General features: G+C 29.9%; 1 protein-coding gene across 1 annotated transcript in view; it reads left to right on the top strand.

The window, feature by feature from the left end:
• The first annotated feature begins 13632 nt into the window (after positions 1-13632).
• LOC140450222 (uncharacterized) overlaps positions 13633-22714 on the top strand; it is a 35471-nt gene continuing 26389 nt past the window's right edge. The window contains exons 1-3 of the mRNA XM_072543726.1: positions 13633-13811; positions 18532-18657; positions 18712-18828. Of these exons, the coding sequence (XP_072399827.1) occupies positions 13664-13811; positions 18532-18657; positions 18712-18828 (391 nt within the window). The 5' untranslated portion in view covers positions 13633-13663. The remainder of the gene's footprint in view (positions 13812-18531; positions 18658-18711; positions 18829-22714) is intronic.

Raw genomic sequence — 22714 nt, 5'->3', positions numbered from 1 at the left:
GTGAAAAATGGGTGAAAAAATATGCCAGCAACAAAATTTTTTTTTAATTCTGCTATCTTGAACCTTAAGCCAGAAGAACCGCTCCCATTAAGGGTGGTTTGGTGGTGAAAAATTATTGGGGTGGTAATAAATTAGTGAAAAATGGGTGAAAAAATATGTCATCAACAAAAAGTTTTTTTTTAATTCTGCTAGCTTGAACTTAAAGCCAGCAGAATCGCTCTAATTAAGAGGGGTTTGGTGGTGAAAAATTATTAGGGTGGTAATTAATTAGTGAAAAATTAGTGAAAAATATGCCATCCACAAAAAGTTTTTTTTTCGAATTCTGCTAGCTTGAACCTTAAGTCAGCAGAATCGCTCCCCTTAAGGTTGGTTTGGTGGTGAAAAATTATTAGGCCGGTAATTAATTAGTGAAAAATTGGTGAAAAAATATGCCATCAACAAAAAGTTTTTGTTTTTTATTATTCTGCTAGCTTGAACCTTAAGCCAGCAGAATAGCTCCCATTAAGGGTGGTTTGGTGGTGAAAAATTATTAGGGTGGTAAATAATTAGTAAAAAATTAGTGAAAAATATGCCATCCACAAAAAGTTTTTTTTTCGAATTCTGCTAGCTTGAACCTTGAGCCAGCAGAATCGCTTCCCTTAAGGTTGGTTTGGTGGTGAAAAATTATTAGGCCGGTAATTAATTAGTGAAAAATTGGTGAAAAAATATGCCATCAACAAAAAGTTTTTGTTTTTTATTATTCTGCTAGCTTGAACCTTAAGCCAGCAGAATAGCTCCCATTAAGGGTGGTTTGGTGGTGAAAAATTATTAGGGTGGTAATAAATTAGTGAAAAATGGGTGAAAAAATATGCCATCAACAAAAAGTTTCTTTTTTGAATTCTGCTAGCTTGAATCTTAAGCCAGCAGAATCGCTCCCCTTAAGGTTGGTTTGGTGGTGAAAAATTATTAGGATGGTAATAAATTAGTGAAAAATGGGTGAAAAAATATTACGTAGGTTAAATTGAATTCCGCTCATGTGTCCTCGCTAGCTTAAGGGTCCTGAAATTATCGAATATAAAAATCGAAAAAGAAGACTAATTAAAAGGCATAATGACATTGACAGTTGACATTGACACATTGGTAGATGACAAATGGCAAGAAAACAAGATTAGTTTGATAGAAATATATTTATTTAAATAAAAAACAACAAATAATACATAAATACAACAAATTAACAAATTATTAACTCCTAAAATCCATATTAAAAATACTAATTTCTTACATACATAATCATAAACGTTGTAGGAACCAGCTAGGTACAGCTAAATCAAATACCAATGAATAAATAAAAAAAACTAAATAAAACGTTGAAAAACTGAAAAACTAAGTAAAGAAGGGATAACAATTCCTGTTCTTATATTGACTCAATAATTCCCAAATTTCTTAGCCTTCCATTTTGGCTATATTCTGCGTCCAAAGTGACTTTAATTCACAGCCGATATATGGTTACATGACCACACGATGTTCGTCTATTAGGACAAAATGATTTATATTTCAAAAATAAAAGCCTATATTTTTGTAAAATATTTAGATAAGTAGGTACATTTTTCTGGGTCCCTTAAAGGTATCTACTGAAAAAAACCAGATATGTATATTATTTATTTATGTAAGAAATAGCCTTTTGAGCATAAACCCCCCTCTGATAGTCCACCTTTGTGTATCGGAGTGTTAATCCTAAACAACTCGTGACCAAAACTCGATTTTTACATGTAAATAATTTGTTTTGTAATGCCGCATGCCACCATGGAATGGAAATTTTCTTCGCTCGCTAGCCTACAGGGGAATTACTTGATTACTTCGACCTTTTAGACTTTTATTGAAACGTATTGAAATGAAATTCGATTTTTGTCAATTCCAAAGATCCGTGGATTTTTGTACAGTAAAATATGAGTAAAATAGTAAACCAAAATTATACTATTTATCAACAGAGGGCGCTGAAATAATTCTTCTTCTTCTTCTTTTGTTTCTATGGCTTTCACGTCATGGTGATACGCCAGCTCAATTTGCTGGTGACCCCGATAAAGTCTGGCTCTAAACCAACTCGAGGCCACTTACTTGTGCCTGTGCCAAATAATTTTGTAGGAAAAAAAATTCATTAATAGTTAATTAATAGGTTATGTTAGTAAACACTACAAAAAGTATTGAGCATTGTCGATTACAAATTTAATTTATGAATTGAAAGGAATTTTATCAAAATGCTGACTTATTCTTCAGTAAGTTTATTTAATATAGAATATATAGTAATTGGTGAATTATAATTCATATAAATGAATTTTGTGTATAGGTCAAAACTCGGAATGATCCTTATCGGGCATTCAAAAAATATATGATTTAGGTTCTCTATTAGGCCACACTCACAGTAAGGGTTGTCCACCAAATTCAGTTTGAAAAGATGTTGACTTGTTAAACAATGACCGGTCCGCATTCTTATAATAGTTGTAATGTGTCTCCTATCTTTATATGAAAAGTTTTGAAACCATGTCTTATTAGGAAAAATATTTTGTACTCTGTAATACTGATACGATTTTTTGCTAATTAAAGTTTTCCAAGTGTTTTTAAATTTGTTTTTAATTTTATTCTTAATTATGGGTAACACGTCTTGAGAATCTAATTTCATATTTAAAAGAACATTAAGATCTCTCCCTATTTTGGCCCGTGTGTCAGCTTGTAGGTTGCCCGGTATATCGCAATGACCCGGTATCCATGAGATAAGTATTTCAAATCCGTTTCTATTTGCAGATGTAACAGGATTTTTTGTTTTAAGGCACCAATAATCTACCGAAGCAGAAATATTGCTATTAATAATTTTAGAAATTGCACTAAGAGAATCAGAAAATATAATAACTTTATTGATCTGTCTATTAATGGATAAATTAACTGCTTGGTATATAGCCATGTTTTCTGCTTTGCATATGCACAGTTCATCAGGTAATCTGGATGAAAATTTGTAATTGATACTAGGAATATAAATGCCAAAACCTACTTTGTTACAATTTTTTGAGGCATCCGTGTAAATGAACGTGAAATCATTGATATATTTTTCAGTAAATATTGCAAATTTTTCTCTAATCATATATTCATTCTTTGTTATTTCGCAATTTAGTGTTTTTAGTGGACTGACTAATGAATCAAAATCCATCTCATAACATGGAAAATTATTACCTTTATATATTTTGGTAAAATATGGAAAAAAGTATTCTAGAGTTAAAACTAAGTAAGGACAGTTATCTTCATTATAAAAATTAGGTTTGATTATAAGTTTATTCCGTAAGTTAACAAGGGACAAAATCAAAGGATGGTTTTTGATATTAACGATCTTACTTAAAAATTTAGTAGCTAATATTAAACTTCTATGTTTTAAATCATATTGCGCCGATTCTGCTAGCAAAGCCAAGTGAGGGGTAGATTTCATACAACCTAAAGAAATTCTTAGCCCTTCAAAAAATATTGTGTTAAGTTTATTAATACATTTCTGAGATATAGGTCTGAATAAGAATGAACCATAGTCTAAGTGAGATCTTATTAAAGCATTAAAGACTATTAAAAGAGTCCTAGGGTCTGCCCCCCACCACACTCTACAAATTGCACGTAAAATATTAATATTTTTCTTTGTTTTAACTAATATATTATTATCAACATGTTTGTCCCACTTAAGATGATTTTGAAAAATTATGCCTAAAAATTTAACTTGATCTTTTAATGGTATAATTGTGTTACTAAGTTTGATTTCTGGGGTAAAATTTTTGCGTTTTCCCTTCGAAAATATACAGCTTCACATTTGTCTATATAAAGAGATAGATCATGTTCTAACAACCATTCTTGTACATTGTACAATGCCATATTGACTTTATTAATCATTTGTTGGATAACTGATCCTTTAACATATAAAACCAAATCATCAGCATACCCATTAATATTTATATCTTCAGGAAGAATGGAAAATAGATCCAATATGTATATATTAAATAAAATTGTGCTTAAAGGTGAACCCTGGGGTAAACCTTTAGTTACTACAGACGGGCCCAAAAATTCACCGTTATTGAATCTAGTATATAAAAGCCTGTTTTGCAAAATTTTAAAAATAATATTAATTATAGGACAAGGGACATTTAAATTTTGTAATTTATTGTAAAGTTTATATATATTCACATTATCATATGCTGATTTAATATCAATGAAGACGGCAAGGACTGAATGGGAAGATTCAAAGGCTTCTGAAATGAAGGTATGAAGGAGGGCTAAATTGTTGGCAGTTCCTCTACCTCTTCTGAAACCTGCTTGAGTATTTTTGAAAACGAGATTATGTTCTAAAAACCAATCTAATCTATTTTTTAATATAAAGGATAAAACAATTGGTCTAAAACTAGTTGGAAGAAGTGGGTCCTTTAAGGGTTTTAAGATGTTAAGAATATTAAATTTTTTCCAATCGCTAGGTAAGGGTTCTCCTTTAAGACATTCATTGTATATATTTAGGAGGATTTTTTTGGCTTTTAGAGGGAGATGTTTTATCATTGAGTAAGAAATATCATCAATTCCCGGGGCAGAATTTCTTTTATTGAACAATGCAGTGTCAATTTCTGAAATTGAAATAAGTTCAAATTCTTGGTTAGCGTGAAGTAAACGGAATTCAGGATCAATAGAAATTGATGACATATTATATAATATTTCTCTTTTAATGTTATCTGAAGGATTATAAAATTTTTTGCAATTATTATGGTTTGAATTTTTTTTTACTTTATTCCATACGTATGTAATATTGGATCCTCTATTTAATGTTTCACAAAATTGTTTAAATTTATTTTTCTTTTTTAATCTAAGGGTACGCTTGGTTTGTGCAATTATATGTTTAACATACAAATAATTTTCTAGTGATGGTGATGAGTCAAATATGTGCAAAGCTTCCTTACGTTTCTTTACCCATAATGTACATTCATCATCCCACCAAGGATTGAATGGTTTACCCTGTATCCTACAATTTTTATAAGGCATCGAAACATCTGCTGCTTTATGGATAACTGACATGAATTGTTTGTAATTTACTTTATTTATTGAGAAATTTACTAGGTTGTTTAATATTTCATCATAAAAAAGATCCCAATCAGCTCTTGAAGAATTTCTTATTTTATAATTTTTAACAAAAGTTGTATCTGATAGTTCAATGTCGTTGATTTTTATGTATGTGGGAAAATGGTTACTATTGCCGCAGTCTTTAATAATTCCCCATTTGGTACATAAAGCCAGATTACTACTCACGATTGTTAAATCAACAGCACTGATATTATTGTTGGGAAGCTGAAACAAGGTTGCTGAACCATCATTTAGGATGGTCAACTCGTTATCAAATATAAAGTCAACTATTTTTTTACCACCTTTATTAATTAAACATTTATCCCAAATTGGATGATGGGAATTCATATCGCCCATAATGATTAATTTTTTTATATCTAGGTTTTCTAACATAGAATTTAAAAAAGGCACTGATATTTCATTATTTGAACTTGAATAGATATTTATTAGGAATATGTCATCGATTTTTGTTATAATATATTGGACTTTGTCCGAATTATATTTTTTAATAGTCTGAAATGAAATAGAATACAGGTAGCTACCCCACCATAGCCACCATCCCTATCTTGTCTAATAATGTGATAGAATTTTAGAGTAGAATTGAAATCTTCTTTAAGCCAAGTTTCATTAATAACTACTATATCTGGGTCCTCTTTCTTTCTAAATCAGTCAGAGTATCCCTATTTGAATTGATACTTCTGATGTTCCATTGAATGATTTTTATTTTTGTTTTTAGGATCATTCTAAGTTTTAACCTATTAATCACTATCTGAATAATTGTCTAAGTCCATATAGGACTTAAGGTTAGAATGGGAAAGAACAAGTTTTTTAACCATATTTAAATTATCTGGTGAAATGTTGATAAAGTTTATACATGATTTTAGGAAATCTTGTGAAGGTATTGTATCGAAATTATAATTACTATGCGATGCACTGGCATTCCAGGCTGAATTTGGATTTACATTATATGAATTAGAAGATTTTGGTTCCGATTGGGAGAGTATTGGAGATTTAGATTGAGATAGGGCAGTTAAAGAGGAGTAATTCTCTGGTCTACCATTTGGAACATAAAGACATTCATCATGTTTGATTCCTTTGGTCATATATATATTAAACAAGAGGTTCATTCAGAATCTTTATTAGCAATCAAGAATTTACAAGTTACATGACCCTAGCCGGAATGGCGGTACCGGATGACATCCGTCTGTCATCGGTCTTCTTCTCTTTTACCTTTAACATAATATATTACACGTTCCCCTTTTTTTTTTTTTTTTTTTTTTTTTTTTTTTTTTAGATAGTACAAAACTAAAATACAAATTCAACTAAAATACAAATACAAACAAGTAAAAACAAATACAAACAATTTCAATTTAACACATAGTCCTTTAAATATGTAGGAGGCTTGTGAGATCTCTTATTTGTTTTAATGATAGTGTTACCTTCCTCCTCATCTCTTACATTCAGTAGGTTATCTGAAATGCAAGTGTTATTTTTAAATCTAGGTAAATCAACAATAACATCATTATTTAAATTAACATTTTCAAACATCTCAATCTCAATATCAGTAAGACCTTCATGGTCACTATGATTTTCACAGATATCACTATCATTCTGACTTACAATTTTAATATCAGATTCAGTTGGGATATCATATCTACCATGACCAGTTGGGGTACTAACATTATGTACTTCGTTATTGTCAAGCAAGATATTTTCATTTTTAAATAAATTCAAATGAAGATCATATAATAAAAAGTCTTTGTTACATGATAAATTTGTTTTATTTAGAAACTTTCTATTCCGTCTACATTCTGTACCTTTTGAATCCTGAACAATATAAGACCTATCATTAACTATGTCTCTTATTACTCCCCTTTCCCATACTTTTCCTTTCTGAATCAAAATGTTATCCCCTTTATTAAGTTTATCTAATTCTTTTGCATTTCGGTCAAAATATTTTTTTTGAACATTTTGATTATGTTTTAATTTTTCCTGTATAATACTGGAATCTAAAACTTTTGGAATTAGATTTTCATTAGATATAGGTATCCAAGTTTTTAACATTCTGTGCAAAAATAGTTGGGATGGAGAATAGTCTAGATTTGTTAATGGGGTGTTACGGTATTCCATAAGTAGAATAGGCAAATCTTTAGTAGATTCAGACTTTTGTAACATTTGTTTAGTTATTCCTACATATTTTTCAGCAAGTCCATTTGATTGGGAATGGTACGGACTGCTAAAAATAACTTCAAAATCCCAATCTTGAGCAAACTTTTTAAAATTCTCAGAATTATATGGCATATTATCTGCATAAAATTTTTCCGGGATACCGAATTGAACAAATTTTTCTTTGCAAAAATTAATTACCTCTTGAGATGTTTTACCTTTAGTTTCAGTTACTTCCAACCACTTCGAGTAGGAATCCACAATCAGTAAATAGTTCTTATTATCGTATTGAAAGAAATCTGAAAACAAATATTGCCACGGTCTACAAGGTATTAAATGATTAATTAATGGCTCTTTTTGATTAGATCTTTGATATATTTGACATTTTTTACACTTTGAAATCATATCCTCTATATCTCTACTTAAATAGGGCCAATATAGTAATTGTCTAGCTTTGGCTTTAGTTTTTGAAATACCAAAATGTGCTTTATGAACCAATTCCAACATTTCTTTCCTTAGTGAATTTGGAACAATAACTTTATATTCCAAAAATAATAAATTATTAGATAAATAAATCTTTTCTCTTAGTTTATAGTAAAACTTTAATTCCTTGTTCAAATTTTTATCACTAACAGGCCAAGATTCAATACAGAATCCTTTTATTTTTCTTAATGTTTCATCAGTATCAATTTCCCTTTGAAATATTATTTTCTTATTCTCACTCATAGGAATATCCTTAGATATGGCATGAATGGCATATTCCATTTCTGGATCATCCTCAACTTCTGTTTTTAAATATGACCTAGATAATGTGTCTGCAATTACCATGTCCCTACCTGGCAAATAAACAAGGTTGATATCATACTTTAATAATTTAAGTAACATTCTTTGCAATCTAGCACTGACTTTATTAAGATCTTTCTCAATAATTGATATCAAAGGTTTGTGATCACTCTGAACCACTGTTTTATACCCATAAATAAAATAATGAAATTTTTCTACTGCAAAAACAACTGCAAGTAATTCCTTTTCTATCTGTGCATACCTTTTCTCAGCATGAGTAAGACACCGGGATGCAAAAGAAACTGGATGCCCTTCTTGAATAAGACAACACCCTAGCCCTTCCCCAGATGCATCACACTGTATTATTATTTCTTTTGTATGGTCAAATATCCTCAAAGTTGGTGAATTAGTTATAAGAAACTTCAATTGATTTAATTCAGATTCATGATCACTACTCCAAGAAAAATGTACATCTTTCCTGGTTAGATTTCTTAAATTTGAAGTTATAGCTGATAAATTAGGAATAAATTTTGAAAAAAACTTGACCATACCAAGTATTCTAAGAACTTCTGACCTATTTTTAGGTGATTCTAAAGACATTACTGCTTCTATATTTTTAAAATCTGGTTTAACACCTTTTCCTGATAAGATATGTCCCATAAATGATACCTCAACTAATTTGTATTGAAATTTTTCCCAGTTAAATTTTATATTGTTATCAATAGCAGTTTGAAATACTTTTTTAAGAGCAATGTCATGTTCAAGTTCATCTCTACCCGATATAATAATATCATCAAAATATATATCAACATTATCAATGACACCAAACATTTCAAAGTTCTTCCGTTGGAAAATCTCTGGCGCAGAGCAAATTCCAAATGGAAGGCGATTGAATTTGTACCTTCCAAAAGGTGTGCTAAAAGTACATAAATCTGAGCTTTTTTTATTTAACTCAATTTGCCAAAACCCGTTTTTCATATCTATAACACTAAATATGTTTTTTCCTGAAAGTCTACTTACTATATCATTACATGTTGGTATAGCAAAATGTTCTCTACGAATAAATTTATTAAGTGGCTTGGGATCTATACATAACCTTAGTTTATTTGAAGGTTTTTTCTCTACTATCAACAAATTGTTTACCCATTCAGTTGGATACTCTACTTTCTCAATAACTTTGTCTTCCTCCAAACTATCTAGTGTCTCCTTTAATTTATCATGCATTGACAATGGAATTTTTCTACTATACTGAATAACTGGCTTAGCATCATCCGAAAGTTCAATATTACAATATCCTGGCATTCTACCTAACCCTTGAAATATCGTTTTAAACATTATCAAAATATCTTCTTTTTTAGTTGGCAAGGTGGTTTCTATGGCATTTACTCTTTTTATTAAGTCAAATTTAATACAATCGCTAAGGCCTAATATTGGTTCAGCATTAAAATCAACAATCAGAAATTTTAATTTACAGGAGCTATTTTTATACTGACATTCCAAAAAAACTTCACCTACTGGTTTAAATTTAAAATTACCATAAGCAACTAGGGTTGTTAATGTTTTATTAAGTAGCAACTTACTTGACAGAGAATCAAAAATATACTTAGGTAGAATGCTGATATCAGCACCTGAATCTAATTTAAATTTTACCTCTTTTCCAGTTACCATCAATGTTTCATACCATGAATTTTTACTCTTGGAATGACACTCATATACATATATTAAATTGTCTTTATTTTCTTCCTCCTGGACTGTATTAACAGTTCTTTCTCCTCTAGGTGGATCAGCGTTCTTCTTACTACTACCTTCACATGTTTCTTCACTTCTATTAGGACAAGCTTTTGCAAAATGACCTTTAACTTGACAACTAGCACAAGTCTTGTTAAAAGCAGGACATCTGTTAGGAAAATGTTCATAACAGCACTTCTTACACAATAATTTTTTCAATGGTTTGTACTGCTTGACAAAGTTAACATCTTCTTCTTTGGTAAGAACTTTAATATGCTCTTTGCTTAACTCAATACTTTTACAATATTCAAGGATTTTTTCAGTAGTAAGAGCCTGTTCTCTAAGGAGTCTGAGTTGACTTTCATTACATTTTAGCCCAATGATTAGCTGATCACGTATCATTCTATCTTCATAGGACTCACCACATGTTGCTTTAGTACATTTAAATTCGCATAATCTTGCTTGTTTCTTTAAGTCAGTCAGGTACTGGTCTATAGATTGTTCATTACCTTGAACAAGATTATGAAACTTAAAGGTTTCCATTGGAACTATCTTTTTTGGCAAAAAATAATCCTCAAACGCACCTATTAATTTATCGAGAGTAGCCTGTTGGTCTTCTGTAAATGTATTAAAAATATCAACACCCTCATCTCCTATGAAATGTAAAAGATTTGCAATTTTCACTTCTTCTGTTGAAGCACTCTTCCCACTTGCGGTAAGGTAAATTCTAAACTTCTGTTTCCATAAAAGCCAATAACTAGCTGGACTTTGATGCTCAAATAATGGACTAGGCGGTTTAAATTCCATTATTATTGTTAAAATCTCTAACAACCAGAAATCTTTGGATTGGCGGGCTTCTAACCTCACTCTTTCCTCGAGGTTTCAAACTTAATTAACATTAACACTTCTACGTACTCAAAATTCGGGCAAACTAGCAGCCTTCACACCTGACACCATGTTTGATTCCTTTGGTCATATATATATTAAACAAGAGGTTCATTCAGAATCTTTATTAGCAATCAAGAATTTACAAGTTACATGACCCTAGCCGGAATGGCGGTACCGGATGACATCCGTCTGTCATCGGTCTTCTTCTCTTTTACCTTTAACATAATATATTACACATCATGTGCATTTCTGTCATAACTTTGTTGGATTACTCTTCTTTTATTATTTGTATTTGATACTACCTGCTGAAATGTCCTTTTCGAAGATTTGAAATTGTGTGTTCTTCTTTCTGATGGTGAAACGGTATTGTGTTGAATAGTTTTATTATTAAGGGGTTTTACTTTAGTACTATTACTCGGAAGGGACGGAAAATCTTTTGAGTTGAAAATAAATTTGTTTTTTTCTATGTAATTTTTGGGAATGTATTCACTAGCTTCAAAGAAAGTTAAATTTTCGTAAGACATGAGTTCTTTAATATTTTTTTGACGTAAATATTCCGGACACGTACGCGCTGTTGAAACATGTGGACCTTTGCAAAAGAAACATTTCATAGTACAATCATCGGTATGTTTAAGTTCACCACAATTCATACATTTTTCTTTTGCTTTACAATTTGTTTTGGTGTGTCCAAATCTTAAACAATTGTAACATTGTGTTACTGGGGGAATGTACACATTAACCAATTTTGGTAGATCGTAAAAATTTATTTTTTTAGGCATTAAAACACCACTGAATGTGAACAAAACTGTACCTGTAGGTTTGTATGTAGTTGTATCCCCTTTGACTACTCTCCTGTTTAGCCTTTTAGCATTCAAAATTTTAATATCGCTGTTAGTAGAACAACATTCAATAAGTTCATTTTTATTTATTTCAACATCTATTTGACGTACAATACCTTTACAAGATATATAATTAAAAGGTATATAAATTTTATAACCTTGATCTAATAAATTTTTGTTATTTAGGAATGTATTTGCAGATTGATAATTATTAAGCTCTACAGAAATTCTGTTTGAACCTTTGCTTCTAATTTTATTAATATTGTTTAATTTTAAATTAAAAATATCTCTTGCAATTTTTATATTATTAAAAGAGCCAACTCTAATATTATTTATATTTGTTGACTCTATAAACACAAAAAATGGACCAACATCTTTTTCAGAATACATATTGACAGTGACAGTTGAATTTAATTTTTTATTTACATTGGGATCAGGGGGGGTAACCCCCCCCCCTCCACCTTATTCATAAAGAATCAGTCAGAAATGTCAAATTTTTAGTCACAAAAAATGAATAAAAAATTATTTTTATCAAACTAAAATTCAAAATAATATTACAACAAAGTACAATGCTCAAAATACCTGTTCAATTTACAAGGATAGGTTTGATTCTGTTCTATTTGGCACAAACACTCACCTCTTTTCTTCGTTGACAGTAATCGAATTACTCAGTTTTTTGTTAAAAGTTTAGTAAAACCTACAAATATAATAGAAATATGCAGTATGAAGTAAAAACTTAATAAGAAAACTAGTTAATGCTGAAAAAATGTTTTCGTCAACAGATCTTTATCTGTGAAAATGTTCAGCTCAGCCAATACTGACTGTTGACGTTGACTGACTTCTGACTACTGTGTGAAGTACAAGACTAGAATCTCTAATCTGTAGGTAATAGGTAAAGTGAAAATAAGTGTGAATCCCAAAAGTCTAACGAATTATATAAATAACCTAAAAATTCTAATAATAAAACGTTTGCATTGATGATTTTATCGCTTTTCTAAATAGATCATGCTCCAATAATAATTTAAATAGTTGCTAATCTACCTTATTACTGGTTGCCTAATGGTAAGGTTGGAATAAAGAACATAAAATTCCAAATTGTTAACATCGATGGTTTGTTTAGAGTTTAGATGTCCTGGCATAGATGGTGAAATATCAAAAAATGATAACCCAACATGGATGTTTTAACATCATCCATCAGAAAAAAGCATCGATGAAAATTATAGTTGACTTGTTGACATGACATTTTAACCCTTTCTTTTCTTTTCTTGATGTTGACATTGATTGATATTAATAACTGGGTTGCCAATGTCCGGAAAATCCATCGGATAATTTTCGGATTGAACAATTTTTTGGATAATTTCGGATAATTCAAGGGTTTATCGACTTTTAATTTTCTGGTTGTTAGCTGTCATTGGCGGCTTGGCCACGTAACTTCAAAGGACTGTCGCTTCTCTGTGTTCGGTTGTTCTCTGGTTCCAGTTTCAATCACAGATCACCTACATGGAACCTATGAATTGTTTCAGCGCCCTCTGTTGATAAATAGTATAATTTTGGTTGACTGTTTTACTGTACAAAAATCCACGGATCTTTGGAATTGACAAAAATTGAATATGATTAATTGTAAAATATGGAACAAAAAAATGAATAAACTGTAGGAACTAGGAATTGTTATCCCTTCTTTACTTAGTTTTTCAGTTTTTCAACTTTTTATTTAGCTTTTTTTATTTATTCATTGGTATTTGATTTAGCTGTACCTAGCTGGTTCCTACAACCTATTATGATTATGTATGTAAACAATAAGTATTTTTAATATAGGTTTGAGTTAATAATTTGTTAATTTGCTGTGTTTATGTATGGTTTGTTGTTTTTTATTTAAATAAATATATATTTCTATCAAACTAATCTTGTTTTCTTGACATTTTTCTTGTCAATTATGCCTTTTAATTAGTCTTCTTTTTCGATTTTTATGAATTCGGATAATTTCGGATATTTGGTTCCTAACATTCGGATAATTTCGGATATTTTGCTCCCAACATTCGGATAATTTCTATTTTTTCATTGGCTGTCTATTGTTGATGTCATTGTAGGGGCTATATACTAATATACTCTGGTTGATGTTGATATTGAAATATTGACGAGTATTGAGGGATGAGATGAGAGATCACCGAGTTGTTTTAGTTATGGAATCTAACATTGAAATTAAGGAAGAGTTTGTTGAAGGTGGTCAAAGACACATAGAGAATCAGCTATCTACATCAACTGATCGTGGGGACTTAAAGAGTGGACCAGAAGAAAACTCAGGTAAAACTGGAATTCATCATATCATATCATGGATTTTTTATAACACTAAGCCACTTCCTAAATCGTATAATGTCTTTATCAGGATTTGGAAAGACATGTTTTATTGATGACGAATTGGTACATTGTAGGATACGACATTTATTGTGAAAAACCATATTTAACTAATTATTATTAATCTGCAAAATACTGTTTGAACACCGCCACGAACATTTAAAACACAGATCACTGAGGTAGGTGATTTGTAATTTACAAACTAATTTGAGGTTAATGCTAACAATAACCCAGAGATATTAAACCAAGTTTAGTTTAATTTCTTTGCAATAATAACCATCAAATTCAAATCAAAATCTGACTATATAGACGCTAATCAATTACTGTCAATTAGCGATTGACATATTGACAATTATAATTTTTAGTTGTGTTCTAAACCTAAACTGCAGAGTAAAGGTAAAGACAGAGTAAAGCGACATCTGAAGATTTGTATCGGTACTACAAATGCCATTTAGTTTAGTTTGACCTTGAGCTACCTACGTGAAACGTCTAGTTATTAGTGGTCTGTGAAGATGATGGAACCTATGAATTAATTCAGCGCCCTCTGTTGATAAATAGTATAATTTTGGTTTACTGTTTTACTGTACAAAAATCCACGGATCTTTGGAATTGACAAAAATTGAATATGATTAATTGTAAAATATGGAACAAAAAAATGAATAAACTGTAGGAACTAGATTTATATTTAAATGGGAATAAGCCACAATTAAAGGTTAAAATACGTTTATTGACGTTTCAATTTCCACTTCGGAAATCGTTCTCAAAATACTGCTTGAATGTGCTGGACGTAACTTCGAGCCCTTTGGTATTAGGTTGTTGTCTCTACATCTTCGTAAAAATTTGATTGAATTTTGACAATGTGCCAGTTTCTTGTATAGAATTTCCAATCTCCGAAAATTTTGAATAACGCTGGGCCCATAACGGTTTCTTAATATTGTCAAAATACAAGTATTTTGAGAACGATTTCCGAAGTGGAAATTGAAACGTCAATAAACGTATTTTAACCTTTAATTGTGGCTTATTCCCATTTAAATATAAATTAATTTAAAATGCCACAAGAAAATAGCTTCAGAACAATATGTAGGAAGTAGGAATTGTTATCCCTTCTTTACTTAGTTTTTCATTTTTTCAACTTTTTATTTAGCTTTTTTTATTTATTCATTGGTATTTGATTTAGCTTTGTAGCTAGTTCCTACAACCTATTATGATTATGTATGTAAACAATAAGTATTTTTAATATAGGTTTAAGTTAATAATTTGTTAATTTGCTGTGTTTATGTATGGTTTGTTGTTTTTTATTTAAATAAATATATATTTCTATCAAACTAATCTTGTTTTCTTGCCATTTTTCTTGTCAATTATGCCTTTTAATTAGTCTTCTTTTTCGATTTTTATGAATTCGGATAATTTCGGATATTTGGTTCCTAACATTCGGATAATTTCGGATATTTTGCTCCCAACATTCGGATAATTTCTATTTTTTCATTGGCTGTCTATTGTTGATGTCATTGTAGGGGCTATATACTAATATCAAAGAATATAGACGCTTACTAATATCAAAGAATATACTCTGGTTGATGTTGATATTGAAATATTGAAGAGTATTGAGGGATGAGATGAGAGATCACCGAGTTGTTTTAGTTATGGAATCTAACATTGAAATTAAGGAAGAGTTTGTTGAAGGTGGTCAAAGACACATAGAGAATCAGCTATCTACATCAACTGATCGTGGGGACTTAAAGAGTGGACCAGAATACCAGAAGAAAACTCAGGTAAAACAGATAGTAATTACAAAGAATATAAAGCGTCGGTTAACTTGAATTTGGGTGCAATGAACATAACCTTGGCATCGAACTATAGTGAAGTGTTTTACTTCTGTATAAGTTTTTTAAACGATGGTATACAGCCAACTACTGGGATTTTCCCATTAATTTTTATATGTTTTGTTATGAGAAGCCACAATTTTATAATTCATATTAAAAAGCATTCATAAAATAGTATTTTTTACTTTAAATATAGCTAAATATTTAGTGTATTTTTTTGTTTAACCCATTTTTTTTTTCATTTAACTTTACTTTATTCTGTAGTTTTTAAAAAGTTTCTAAACTATTAATTTTTACATTAAGCATAATTTCAATGGTTTTTATTATATAAGTATTTTAAATGTAAATATTTATAGGTAGGAAGTATTTTAAATGTAAGGTATAATTTTATTTTATAATATTTATATATATATATATATATATATATATATATATATATATATATATATATATATATATATATATATATATATATATATATATATATATATATATATATATATATATTTATATATATATATATATATATATATATATATATATATATATCTTTCACGTTTTTGTTTAATTATATATGCAATTTTCAATTTTAAATTTTCATTTCATATAATATAAATCTGGCCCATAATTTTATATGTGAGAGTGTGAAATAATTGAGTATATGGCAACACTGACGTATATTAAGCTTACATTTAACCAAAGAATATAGACGCTTATAGAAGAATTGTTCACTGTTATTTTTGAAAGTTAGCAAAAAGTGGGACATAGATAAAGAAAAGTGGGACGAGTGGAACGCACGTGTTGCACGTGGTACCGTTCGCGTCATAAAAAACTGGTACAACTCTTATTACCGAAAATCATGTTTTTCAAGTTGTGTAAGTTGATCTTGTCACATGTGTCATTCTAATTTCTAGGGCACTGTTGCCAGTTCAACGAAAATATTATATGAAATCAGCTAAAAGCAGGGCTGTGTGACAGACCGCCAGTTTTGATTATTATAAAAACTAAAACATCTAGCATTCTCGATCAGTCAGTCACATTAAATTTGTTTAAACATGCATCCTAAAAAATTCTCATATTAATTTTGTAATTTTTCATTATCTCAATTAAGTACTCATACCTTGATTTGTGTTTTATTATAATTTATGAAAATATTTCAATTCAAATATAGTGATAGATAAAATCAATCTAGACATAACTTTAAATTATTATAATAAAACATTACAGTGAGGTATTGGATTGTAACTGTCTCTTTATAATCTACGTAGGATAAAGTATAATGTTAGTTTTTGTTAATTTTATCGTTCATATAATAAATAATAAATAAATCTTGGTAGCTGGCCTGTGACTAAACTTATTGATACAAAATACAGTTCGTGTTCGGTAGGTAATTGAAGTAAAAAATTAGGTACAGTAGATGCATTCCAATGTTCCCTGTGCCAATAATCTAGGTTTAAAGATCCTTCAAATATTTTGGATATTAGCTGAACCCTATCTCTGGTTATTAAATTTATTAAATACGGTTTTTTGTTGTTAATGATAAAAATAATACCTATCTAATAATAACTTTATTTTTTTTTTAATTAGATTTAGTGCAATTCCGTTATCTGTGATGGCAACAGCGAATTAATTCACGAACCACTGTATCCAGTCTGAACCCAGGTTTACATTGGGAAAACAAAGTGTACCAGTTTTATATGACGGGAAGTGTACCACTAAGGAGCGGTCATGTCAGCTGTGGCTCTACCATTGCTTCTAAAATATGAAAGAGTGGGGCAATAAATGCAACTTTAGATATTTTTATATGTAGATGCCGCGTGGTCGCAGAATAGGATTCAATTTTTGCGTTTTATAAATTTTTTTAAAGAAAATAATATTATTTTACCTTTTAATAAATTAATCTTTTTAGAAAAATTATTATGATTCAAAGTTTTAATTGAAATATGTACAAATCTTAAGTATAAATCAGTTTAAGACTATATTGTAATAATTTCACCAATATTCATTCATTGTGAAAATTAGGTTTTAGATACTACTAGTTGTTATTTTAAAACAAGATTAAATAGTACTCATACAGCGTAAAAACTTTCACATATAGGTACTATTCATTAAAATGTACTGTTAAAGTTTATTTTGTTATTTCAAAAATAAATCAGGAATGCTTTTTGTTGTTATTGAAAAATTATGGATGAAATGGAAGTTTGGAAGTTTTGGCGAAATGGAAAATTTCATAATTTAGTAAAAAGTTTCATTGAATACTTTTTTTTTTAAATTGAAATTTTTTAAAAATGTTTCGTTAATTTCTGGGCAGAAAAACAGTATAATAAAAAGTTATGTGACGGTTTTTCGTTGTGTTGGAACAAACCAATTTTTAATTCAAAGTTATACAATTAAAAAAATAAATACTTTGAATATTGTAAATATCATACATTTTTAAGTTTTAAAATTAAAAATTTAAATTGACAATAAAGATTTTATTGTGAAAAAACAAAAAAAAGTTTGCAAATCAATGGCATCGAAATTTGTTGCGGCGTAGATACAAAGTTACCCGTTCGTACTCCTTTCCCACTTCCCCCTAACTACATATTTCATTACGAAATTTTCATGATAGTTTTAAGCCGACGGACACGGCACCACGCTGTGAGTTTATGCAGCCACCCTCTTAAACCGTAACCAAATCGCCCATTTGAACTGCTCTTCTATAAGCGTCTATATTCTTTGATTTAACGTTAACGTCAAACATCTATAGGTTATGTTCATTGCACCCAAATTCAAGTTAATCAAAGCGTCTATATTCTTTGGTAATTAGTTCTAAAAAATGGGATGTAATTCGTATTTTTTATTAGCTAGGGCTGTAAAAACTGAAATTAAGGAAGAGTTTGTTGAAGGTAATCCAAGATATGTAGAGAGTCAGGTATCCACCTCCCTTGATCTGAGAGACTTGAAGAATGAACCAGATGGGGATAACTCAGGTAACATAAGTAATAATAATTACTAATAAAAATGATGAAATTAAATTTTTTTAGATAGGACTATAAAAGCTGAAATTAATGAAGAGTTTGTTGAAGATGATCCAAGATATATAGACAGTCAGCTATCCACCTCTCTTGATCTTGGAGACTTAAAGAATGAGGATACCTCAGGTGAGATAAAGAATAAAAAAATGCAGAGCAACTTATATGTTTATATCATTGAGGTATTTCATATATCAAAACCTGATTTTCTTTTTATATTTCTTAGTATGATGTTTTCTTAAATTGACTGGTAACTTGAGGCTATCTTCACTGGGCCTAAATATGAAAAATGTCCCTTTCTTTTATGAAACTTTAAGTTGTTGGGTACTCGTAGAGAAATATGCATTAGGAATTTGGAATATTCAAATGTAACTGAATTAATTCTGCTTCCGATAGAAATTAATGTTAAGTGTTGTCATAGTCATGATACTATAACTAAGTAATATATACAAGCGGATACCTAGAAAGTCTCACAAATCGTCTCAGTACAGAAAAGCATGCGCAACAAATATTTGTTATTTTAAATCTACCTATTTGGTCTGTGTCTGTGTTTTGACCATTTATTAGGCTATCAAATACCCTCCATACAGTATGTATTCATAGTTGTAATGCACTGGATGGTAGCAGATTTTTATTTAGGTATATTTAAATTTACAACTTAACCTATGTGTCATCTTTATTAAGTATTGGTTTATAAAATGTCTATATTTTAACTTTACTTGGATTGAAATTTTGCGAGGAATTTGAAAATATCAATGACATTTTTTAAAAACTATTATTTCTTTAGTAAAGCTCAAATTTTCAATGACACTTTAATGTTTTCTAAGCTTTAACCAATATGCAATATTATTCACTTTTCTGACAATTAAGCTAACATTATCCAAAATAACATCAAATAGTATTTTTGAAGCGATTTTGACTGCCAAATTATTTCTTTCCTCTTCACTTAGAAATAAATGTCCTATATTATTGGTATGACCTATATGATTTTCTAGAAATTCGCACTCATAGTTTCCGTTCTTGTTAATGCTCACTGTCAGTGATGCAGGAAAAAATGCATTTATTTTATAACTGCCATTGGTTTTCAGTGTCAGAGTTCGATCCTTTATAGGCACATACTCCCCTGACCTATTACACTCAAACTTCAAAATATTTGTTGTTGACATTTTTTTCACAAAACGAGACTTGGTCTTTTTCTCAATTATTTTTAAGTACTCTTTGAACTCCTCAATTCCAGCAAAATTGGTATTACTTCGGATAATTTTAATATCATGATTTGCTTCAAAGTGGCTTATTAATTTTTTTTTTAAATGAACTCCGATACTCGCAAAGTGGACATTTCTGAAATAAAATGAAATATATTTATACCTACAAAGTACATTTGAAAGATTTCTAAACATACCTTTGAGCCATTATCATCTATCGATTCTTGGGCTTCATATGTTTTTAAATGGGAAATGAAATGGTGTTTATATGAGAAATGTTTTTCACAAAGTTGACAAGTAATTGTATAATCTTTTTCTGTTTTTTTATACTTTCCCAGTATTTTGACTTCCTCAGGGTGAAATTTTAATTCAAGAAACAACAAAGAAACTCAGAATCAAAGCTGTATAGGGGATATAGATATAAACAAAAATATTTTGATGATACTTGAATGACAAATGGTCAAGATTAAATAAAATTGCACACTTGGCATACATGCGTTCCTGTACCAGGACAATTGGTGATAATTTCTAAGTATCCCCTTGTTAATATATAAGATGCTCTTGTAGACACATATTTTGCCAAGGTTTGTATCATGTTACTTGAGACTTTATTTTGAATTTTCTTATATACATTCTGTGATAGATTTATTCAATTGGTAAAATAATATTCAACAACTTGTTTGTGTTGTCTTTTCAGAAAAAAAGAATAATATAAGATTAAAAAAAAACCTAGAAAGAAACTAGACAAGATTAAGTTTAAGAGATTTAATTTAAAATTATCGAATGCATGGTACACAAAATGGTTTCAGATTAATTTTAATAAATTATGCATCAATTTCCTGATCCCATATAAGATAACTGTCTATATTTTTTTTAATTTACATCAGTTTCATTTTGTCCAACTAAAGAATTGAAACCTGATACATAAGTTTTTTTATAACATTAAATAAAATTTTAAAAATTCCTTTCAATGCCTAAGGTAGAATTTTTTTAAATTTATTTATTATCCTCAAATCTATTAAAGAAGTTATTAGCTGATTTTTTCAATGTTCCTCCACATTTTTCTATCTGCTGCCATTCTAGCACATTCTGACAATGAAACACCAATAGTAGCAACAATATGGTCCATGTATTGTGTGGGAGATCTTTTTGCCTAAGTACCTTTCCGTGGATTTTAAAATTTTCATGACCATTTCTTTGAAGCACATGTCCAAAATAACTTATCATTTATTCTAATATTTGTGTTTTTAGTCTTTTCTTTATGTTTAGCTGATTCAGTATAGATTCATTTGTTCGTAGGGCTGCCCATGGTATTCTCGGCATTTCTCTCCAATAGTACATATCAAATACATCTATAATCTTTTTAGCTTTCAATGGCACTTATTTCTTCAGCACAGCCCTCACTGTTAGTTCGAGCCCAGCTACACAAATTTATCTACAACAGCGATATTGTTTATCATAGTTAGATCATTTTGATTGTTTTATTCTTGTTTTATCTCTGTTTATTTTAAGACCCATCGTAAAGCTTGCTTCTTTAATCCTTGGCTGATACATTTCTTCCCAATTTGATGTTTTATTTATTTGATTTTTTGTGTAACAAATACCTAAATTTTTTAATACCATACTTTCAAAAACGATGGCCCATTATGCCAACGGACCCTAGCGATGAACAGGAAAATGAGTTTGAACATAAATAGCAAAATAAAAAATAAGAATATGTACCTAAATATTGCGACATGGAATGTTCGAGGAGTATACGAGGAGGGAGCATTAATGAACCTAATAGAAGAACTAAAAAAATATAAAATACACATCTTAGCAATACAGGAAACACATTTAACTAGAAACAACGTCGAAAAGATTGGCCCATACACGTTTTATACAAGTGGAGGCAATAATAGGAATTTTGGAGTGGGTTTTCTGGTACATGAAGACGTGGAGCAGGTAAAATGATTCGTAGTAAAATCTGACAGAATGTGTGCAATTAGAATTAAAGGAAAACAGAACATGATATCGTTGATAAATATACATGCCCCAACAGAAGAAAAAGAAGAAGAAGTGAAAGATGAATTCTATGAAGAATTAGAGTCATTGTGTGAAGAAATGCCCAGACAAGACACTAAAATTATTATAGGCGACGCCAATGCAAAGGTCGGAAGAGAAGATATATATAAAAACATAACAGGGGGTGAAAGTAAACATTTGAATACAAATGATAATGGACAGAGATTAATCACATTCGCAATTGAAAACAGGATGAAGATAATGAGTACCCATTTTAGGAGAAAAAAAATATATATAAAGGAACGTGGAAAATTCCGGGGTCAAATGGAACTAATCAAATAGACCACATCTTAATACAAGAGAAGTTTGCGAATTTAATAACAAATGTGAAAACGTGCAGAGGGGCTGACGTAGACTCTGTATGATACCCAGTTAAGTGACAATCATATTATTATTCATGTTGGTAAGAGGATGGCATGACAGAGGGTGACAAGACAGGTTATTAGGTTAGAGACAGTTGTTAGGTTAAGTTACTGGCATGTGAAGTTAATATACTTGTTGCTTATACAATTACTCAATCTAGTATTTGTTTTATTTATTACACCTTCCATCAGGCTTATACATGGTGTCAGGTGTGATAATCTTTGCGTGGTGTAACCATTTCTTGTTTGGATAGGTACTCAACTGTAACCTTGTATTGTAACACGTGAGTATCATTTTTTTTGGTATCATAATGGAATCCACGTTTAAGCCACCTGAATCTCTAGTATTAGATGGGAATATATCTGAAAACTGGCGTAAATTTA

The sequence above is a fragment of the Diabrotica undecimpunctata genome, chromosome 9, assembly GCF_040954645.1.
Source record: "Diabrotica undecimpunctata isolate CICGRU chromosome 9, icDiaUnde3, whole genome shotgun sequence".
NCBI classification, from domain to species: Eukaryota; Metazoa; Arthropoda; class Insecta; order Coleoptera; family Chrysomelidae; genus Diabrotica; species Diabrotica undecimpunctata.
The sequence above is the reverse complement of the archived record's forward strand: the minus strand, read 5'-3'. Positions and strand labels throughout refer to the sequence as shown.